The sequence below is a fragment of the Silurus aristotelis genome (genome assembly GCF_946808225.1).
Source record: "Silurus aristotelis genome assembly, chromosome: 18".
NCBI classification, from domain to species: domain Eukaryota; kingdom Metazoa; phylum Chordata; class Actinopteri; order Siluriformes; family Siluridae; genus Silurus; species Silurus aristotelis.
Window position 1 is genome coordinate 24,210,299 of NC_139591.1, and position 8,112 is coordinate 24,218,410.

Below are 8,112 nucleotides of genomic sequence, written 5' to 3' on the forward strand. Positions count from 1 at the left end.
TGGTGCTCTTCCTCAGCATGAAACCATACTGTTGCTCACAGATGGTCACCTCTTCTCTCAGCCTCACTTCCACTACTCTTTCCCAGAACTTCATGGTGTGACTGATCAACTTAATTCCCCTGTAGTTACTGCAGGTCTGCACATCTCCTTTATTCTTAAAGATCAGTACCAGCACACTCCTTCTCCATTCCTCAGGCATCTTCTCACCTTCCAGAATCCTGTTAAACAATCTGGTTAAAAACTCCACTGCATCTCTCCTAAACATCTCCACGCTTCTACCGGTATGTCATCTGGTCCAACCGACTTTCCACTCTTCATCCTCTTAATCACTGATCTCACTTCCTCCTTACTAATCCTATCCACTTCCTGCTTCACATCTCCACACCATCCAACCCTCTCTCTCTCTCTCTCTCTCTCTCTCTCTCTCTCTCTCTCTCTCTCTCTCTCTCTCTCTCTCTCTCTCTCTCTCTCATTTTCCTTGTTTACTATTCACATGTTCATTCACATTGCTATTAATTCTGCTTCTTGAACTCCCTCTTCTCATGCACACACACACACACACACACACACAAATAAATAAATATCCACAATCAATAAACAGTTTTTAATAGCACAATAACCTTTAAACATGCATAAAAATACAGAACTGTTTACAAAATCACACATCTGTAATACTTTAAACACAGATCAAGATCAGGAACATTTATATATTTACTAATAATTGATGAGCAATTGTGGATTTGTTTTTGTGCAGTACAACTGATTAGATTACTTTTCATTTAAACTTTTAATAAAACCTTTTTGCTCCATCCATCAGAAAACAAGGCACAATGTCTGAGTGTTTAAATACACTTCTTAAAAATAACACCAAAATCTCACACGAGTCTGTGTTCAGATCATCAGAGAGGTTACATGAATTTAACACAATAATAATAATAATAACAATAATAACAATAATCATTTTTCAGTAGAGTTGAATTTCTTTGTTCAACATCAAAAGCAGAGCAGTGCGTTGTGCCGAGCATTTACAGGTCACGTGACCTCAGTGCGATATGAAGAGAACAAACAGCAGGAAGTAGTACAGACGGTGCTTCAGAATTCAGACAGCAGGAAGTGAACTTCAGTTATCACTGGAACACAAACAATCAGATAGTAATATTAGTGTTACTGTACATCTCACACACACACACACACACACACACACACACACACACCAGCTTGTATCAGACAGGAAACAAGGGTCTATGGCCCACTGCTTTTTTTCTTTATATATATATATATACATATATATATATATATACAGTGAGGAAAATAAGTATTTGAACACCCTGCTATTTTGCAAGTTCTCCCACTTAGAAATCATGGAGGGTCTGAAATTGTCATCGTAGGTGCATGTCCACTGTGAGAGACATAATCTAATAAAAAAATCCAGAAATCACAATATATGATTTTTTTAACAATTTATTTGTATGATACAGCTGCAAATAAGTATTTGAACACCTGTCTATCAGCTAGAATTCTGACCCTCAAAGACCTGTTAGTCTGCCTTTAAAATGTCCACCTCCACTACATTTATTATCCTAAATTGAAGATCATTGATACAATTGAAGAGCATTGAAGATGGGTCGAGGCTGGGTCTTCCAACATGACCCGAAGCACACAGCCAGGATAACCAAGGAGTGGCTCTGTAAGAAGCATATCAAGGTTCAGGCGTGGCCTAGCCAGTCTCCAGACCTAAACCCAATAGAGAATCTTTGGAGGGAGCTCAAACTCTGTGTTTCTCAGCGACAGGCCTGAAACCTGACTGATCTAGAGAAGATCTGTGTGGAGGAGTGGGCCAAAATCCCTCCTGCAGTGTGTGCAAACCTGGTGAAAAACTACAGGAAACGTTTGACCTCTGTAATTGCAAACAAAGGCTCCTGTACCAAATATTAACATTGACTTTCTCAGGTGTTCAAATACTTATTTGCAGCTGTATCATACAAATAAATAGTTTAAAAATCATACATTGTGATTTCTGGATTTTTTTATTAGATTATGTCTCTCACAGTGGACATGCACCTACGATGACAATTTCAGACCCCTCCATGATTTCTAAGTGGGAGAACTTGCAAAATAGCAGCGTGTTCAAATACTTATTTTCCTCACTGTGTATATATATATATATATATATATATATATATATATATATATATATATATATATATATATATATATATATATATATATATGCTGGATATATCACCAGGATCTCCTTCTTTCACCTTAGAAATATTGCTAAAATGATAAATATGATGTCATTACAGGATGCAGAAAAACTAGTAGATGTTTTTGTAACATCTAGATTAGACTACTGTAACGCTTTACTGTCTGGGTGTTGGAGTAAGTACAGAAATAAGCTTCAGTTGGTTCAGAATGCAGCAGCAAGAGTCCTCACTAGATCTAGGAAATATGAGCACATCAGCCCTGTTTTAATCATCTACACTGCTCCCAATTACATCTCACACTGATTATAAAATACTACTACTGACGTATAAAACACTTAACGCTCTCACGCCACAGTATCTGAGTGAACTTCTGTACCAGGATGATCCTCCACGCCTACTTAGATCAAAAGGTGCAGGCTATTTGTTGGTACCTCAAATAATGGAGTCTACAGCAGGAGGCGGAACTTTCTTGCCCAGAGATCCCTCATGTCTGTGTTAACTTTTAGTTACATTCCATCGCTAGTCTTGCTGGAGTCCCAATTTACAGATCACACTGTACAGTGTCTTTATTATTACATAATTACATCATTAAATTACTATTATATGAAATTAGGGAGTGGTGGCTCCAGCGGTTAAGGCGCTGGGTTGCCGATCGGAAGGTCTGGGGTTCGAGCCCCGGTATCGCCAGGCTGCCACTCTTGGGCCCTTGAGCAAGGCCCTTAACCCTCTATGCTCCGGGGGTCCCTTACGAGGGAAATATCAAGGTCCGTGACGTCGGAGTGACGTGGGGCCACCTTCCCGTGGGCTCACCACCTGCAGGAGGGACCGTAAGGGACGGTGCTGTGAGGATTGGGCAGCAGTCGAAGGCGGGGGCCTGCTTAGACTGCTGCCCCCGCGACCCAAATTATGGATAAGCGGGAGAAAATGAATGAATGAATGATGAATGAAATTAGGGATATATAACAATACATGTTTCTCTCCCCCTGTTGCCCCCTTGTGAAGTTAAACATGCTCCTGAGGTACCACTGTTCCTGTTTATTACATTATTACAATCGAAATAATTACTGTGGAGGTTAAACTCAAGAACCATGAAGACGAATCTGGACTGTAATTAATAGAAACACTCTGCTACAATGATTTACTGGTTAAAATGACCATTAACAGTTTTATACTTGAGTGTGTCGTCACTGAAGAGTACACCTCAACAATGATGGAACTGTAATAAATGAATGTTTGGTGTCTTTCAGATGAGGATGGGTTCTCTTCTGAGTCTGGTTTCTCTCAAGGTTTCTTTCTCATGGCATCTCAGGGTAGTTTTTCTTGCCACGTTCGCCACTTACACTGTCAAATTTATGGAAAATTCACCACTGTGGGATAAATAAAGGTTTATCTTCTTATGTTATGACACTAAAATGTATATATGTAATCAATTTATTTCTGTGAAACTGCATTGAATCAATGTTTATTGTTTAAATTGCTACACCAATAAAACTTAATGGAATTCAATAGTTTTATCATATTTCCCCATCTGTACCTTCAACCCCACCCTTACCCCTGGCCACGAACCCCACCGGGATTAGATCAGTCTGTCTACTGTCTTCTCAGTTATAAACATTACCTACCACAGGCCTGATGACCATCATACGCACACATGCACACTGTCATTAAGGGTATAACGAGTGTATGTTTGAGATGATGTGATTTTTTAAAAGGATTAAAAGGTGTTCAAAGGTCAGTGAGATGGTTGCCATGAAAACAGTTCTGTCAGTCAAGAAACATTGGGCCTCTAAAACACACCTATAATCTGATGTGGTAGATCAGAGGCCACTAATTGGAATAAAGTGTTTAATAAAGTGCAATAAAGTGTACTGAAGTGTGTGTGAGCGTTAGTGTGTACAATAACTTGCTCCCGTCTCACCAGATAAATGTTCAGCTCTGAATCCGATGGGCTGCTGTGTGGGGAATTGGACTGAAACGCAGAGTCTTCCAGAGCAAGAGTGGAGCTTGAATTCCCACATTCACCTCTGCAACATGACAACACCACGTTAAACACGCCTCATCGTAAAGCATTAAACACGCCTCACAGCGACGCATTGAACGCGCGCCTCACAGCGACGCATTGAACGCGCGCCTCACAGCGACGCATTGAACGCGCGCCTCACAGCGACGCATTGAACGCGCGCCTCACAGCGACGCATTGAACGCGCGCCTCACAGCGACGCATTGAACGCGCGCCTCACAGCGACGCATTGAACGCGCGCCTCACAGCGACGCATTGAACGCACGCCTCACAGCGACGCATTCAACGCGCGCCTCACAGCGACGCATTAAACGCGCGCCTCACAGCGACGCATTGAACGCGCGCCTCACAGCGACGCATTTAACACGCCTCACAGCGACGCATTTAACACGCCTCACAGCGACGCATTGAACGCGCGCCTCACAGCGACGCATTGAACGCGCGCCTCACAGCGACGCATTGAACGCGCGCCTCACAGCGACGCATTGAACGCGCGCCTCACAGCGACGCATTGAACGCGCGCCTCACAGCGACGCATTGAACGCGCGCCTCACAGCGACGCATTAAACATACACCTCACAGTTGTCATATGCATCCACACTCCCAGGTGAGTTTGCAGGTCAGCGAGGAGATAAATGGATGTGAATTCAGAGTCTTAATAAAGTTTTTTATTTTTACTTTTAGTATCGATCAGGACTGCTAAATAAAAAAGGACATTAAGATGGACAACATCAATGTAAACAACTGGGAGAGCTGTGCTGACGACCGCCCCGCCTGGCGTCTTGCTGTCAGAAAGGGCACTCAGACAGCCGAGGAGGTGAGAAACACAAACCTTGCCGCAAAGAGAGCCAGGAGGAAGGCAAACCAACAACAGCCTCAGCAAGCATCAGCATTCACCTGCAGCAAGTGCAACAGAGACTGTCACTCCAGGATCTGACTTTTCAGCCACTCGCGAAGGTGCAGATAGGACACCCAAACTGGAAGCTACACCATCGTCTCTCGAAGACAGACGGATGCCGAAGAGATAAATACCGCTCAGTACTGCTAAATACTGCTCAGTATAAATACCGCTCAGTATAGATTATAGATAATGATTTCACCTGCTGAATTCTTCGTCCTCCGTGAGTTGGTGTGGATGTGAGAAGGTAACAAAGGTCACACTGGCAGCTGAATCGGCCATGTGCAGATCCACTGAGCTTGGAATGATGTCTGGTTTCACAAACGACAAATCTGTCAAAAAATATCAACAAACATCCTGGTGTGAAATATAAAGAGAGACAAGTCTGTTCATTACACACAGGACGTCCCCTCCACATCTTCACTACACAGGACGTCCCCTTCACATCTTCACTACACAGGACGTCCCCTCCATATCTTAACTACACACAGGACATCCTATCCTCATTTACACTTCATCAGCAGAGTGACAGAGGAGAGCCAGAGGGATATTTATACAAACCCACAAAAGTTGATTATTTTCCTATTACCAAAAGCTCCTCTATACCGAGTCAATTTACCATAAAATTTATATCCATTTACAGTTACATTTTATGTTGTGGAAAGAAGTTCCTCTTCTTACTGATGTTACAGCAGCTATAAACTCCAGGAACCCAATCCCCAACCTCCCCAGGCCACCAGGGGGTGCTCACACTCACTTTTCTTCCCCTGTTGTTCTCCATTTTCTTCCAGGTTTGGGGGGTAGTAATAGTTTTTTTTTTAATGTTTTCATCTTTCTTAAAACTTCTTCTTCTTTCGGCTGCTCCCATTAGGGGGCACCACAGCGGATCATCCGTCTCCATACCACCCTGTCCTCTACATCTGCCTCTTTCACACAAACTACCTGCATGTCTTCCCTCACCACATCCATAAACCTCCTCCTTGGTCTTCCTCTTTTCCTCCTTCCTGGTTTCTCCATCCTCAGCATTCTCCTACTGATATACCCCATGTCCCTCCTCTGCACATGTCCAAACCATCTCAATCTCACCTCCCTCACCTTGTCTCCAAAACGTTCTACATGCGCTGTCCATCTAATAAACTCATTTCTAATCCTGTCCATCATCATCACTCCCAACGAACATCTCAACATCTTCAGCTCTGCTACCTCCAGCTCCACCTCCTGTCTTTTACTCAATGCCACTGTCTCTAATCCATACAACATCTCAGGTCTCACCACAGTCCTATAAACCTTCCCTTTCATTCTTGCAGATACCCTACTATCACAAATCACTCCTGTTACTCTTCTCCACCCACTCCACCCTGCCTGCACTCTTTTCTTTACTTCTCTAACACACTCTCCATTACTTTGGACTGTTGACCACAGGTACCTGAACTCCTCCACCTTCTCCACCTCTTCTCACTGCAACCGCACCCCTCCACTGCCCTTCCTCTCATTCACACACATGTACTCTGTCATACTCCTACTGACTTTCATTCCCCTTCTCTCCAGCGCATATCTCCACCTCTCCAGGCTCTTCTCAACCTGCTCACTACTCTCACCACAAATCACAATATCATCCGCAAACATCATAGTCCAGGGCCGATCCTTGATGTAGTCCAACCCTCACCCTGAATCAGTCTGTCGTTCCTACTGCACACTTTACTGCTGTCACACTGTCCTCATACATGTCCCGCACCACCCTCACATACTCCTCTGACACACCAGACTTCCTCATACAATACCACAACTCCTCTCTCCTCCCTAAATCCACAAACACACAATGCAGCTCCTTCTGACCTTCTCTATACTTCTCCATCAACATCCTCAAAGAAAATAAGGCATCTGTGGTGCTCTTCCTCGGCATGAAACCATACTGCTGCACACAGATGGTCACCTCTTCTCTCAGCCTGGCTTCCACTACTCTTTCCCAGAACTTCATGGTGTGACTGATCAACTTAATTCCCCTGTAGTTACTGCAGGTCTGCACATCTCCCTTATTCTTAAAGATTGGTACCAGCACACTCCTTCTCCATTCCTCAGACATCCTCCCACCTTCCAGAATCTTGTTAAACAATCTGGTTAAAAACTCCACTGCATCTCTCCTAAACATCTCCACGCTTCTACTGGTATGTCATCTGGTCCAACCGTCTTTCCACTCTTCATCCTCTTAATCGCTGCTCTCACTTCCTCCTTACTAATCCTATCCACTTCCTGCTTCACATCTCCACACCATCCAACCTTCTCTCTCTCTCATTTTCCTCATTCATCAGCTGCTCAAAATACTCCCTCCATCTTCTCAACACACTCTCCTCACTAGTCAACACATTTCCATCTCCATCCTTTATTGCTCTAACTTGCAGTACATCCTTCCCAGCTCGGTTCCTCTGCCTGGCCAATCGGTATAAATCCTTTTCTCCTTCCTTAGTGTCCAACTTCTCCTACAGCTCCTCATATACCTTTTCCTTGTCCTTAATCACATCCCTCTTTACCTGCTGCTGCATCTCCTTGTTCTCCTGCCTACTTTTCTCATCACTCTGTCGATCCCACTTCTGTTTTGCCAACCTCTTTCTCCTTCTGCTCTCCTGCACTTCCTCATTCCACCACCACGTCTCTTTGTCTTCCTTTCTATTTCCAGATGTCACACCAAGTACTTTTTACTATCTGTCTCCCTCTTCACTCCTGCAGTAGTTCCACAATCATCCAGCACCTCTTCACCACCACCGAGCTCCTGTCTGACCTCTTCCCTGAACCTCACACTACACTTTTCCTCCTTTAGTTTCCACCATCTTATTCTTCTTTTCAGTCCTCACTCTACTCCTCTTCTTCTTCACCTCCAAAACCATCCTACAGACCAACATCCGATGCTGTCTAGCTACACTGTCCCCTGCCAACACCTTACAGTCTCCAATCTCCTTCAGGTTGCATCTCCTGCAACCTGCATCTTTCTT

General features: G+C 43.8%; 1 protein-coding gene across 1 annotated transcript in view; it reads right to left on the reverse strand.

Moving 5' to 3' along the window:
• Nucleotides 1–585: 585 nt before the first annotated feature.
• The window catches only part of pip5k1ba (phosphatidylinositol-4-phosphate 5-kinase, type I, beta a), an 18,929-nt gene continuing 11,402 nt past the window's right edge, over nt 586–8,112 (reverse strand). Inside the window, exons 11-13 of the mRNA XM_083568889.1 lie at nt 5,328–5,457; nt 4,126–4,231; nt 586–1,130 (exon numbers count right to left, since the gene is read on the reverse strand). Of these exons, the coding sequence (XP_083425015.1) occupies nt 1,128–1,130; nt 4,126–4,231; nt 5,328–5,457 (239 nt within the window). The 3' untranslated portion in view covers nt 586–1,127. The remainder of the gene's footprint in view (nt 1,131–4,125; nt 4,232–5,327; nt 5,458–8,112) is intronic.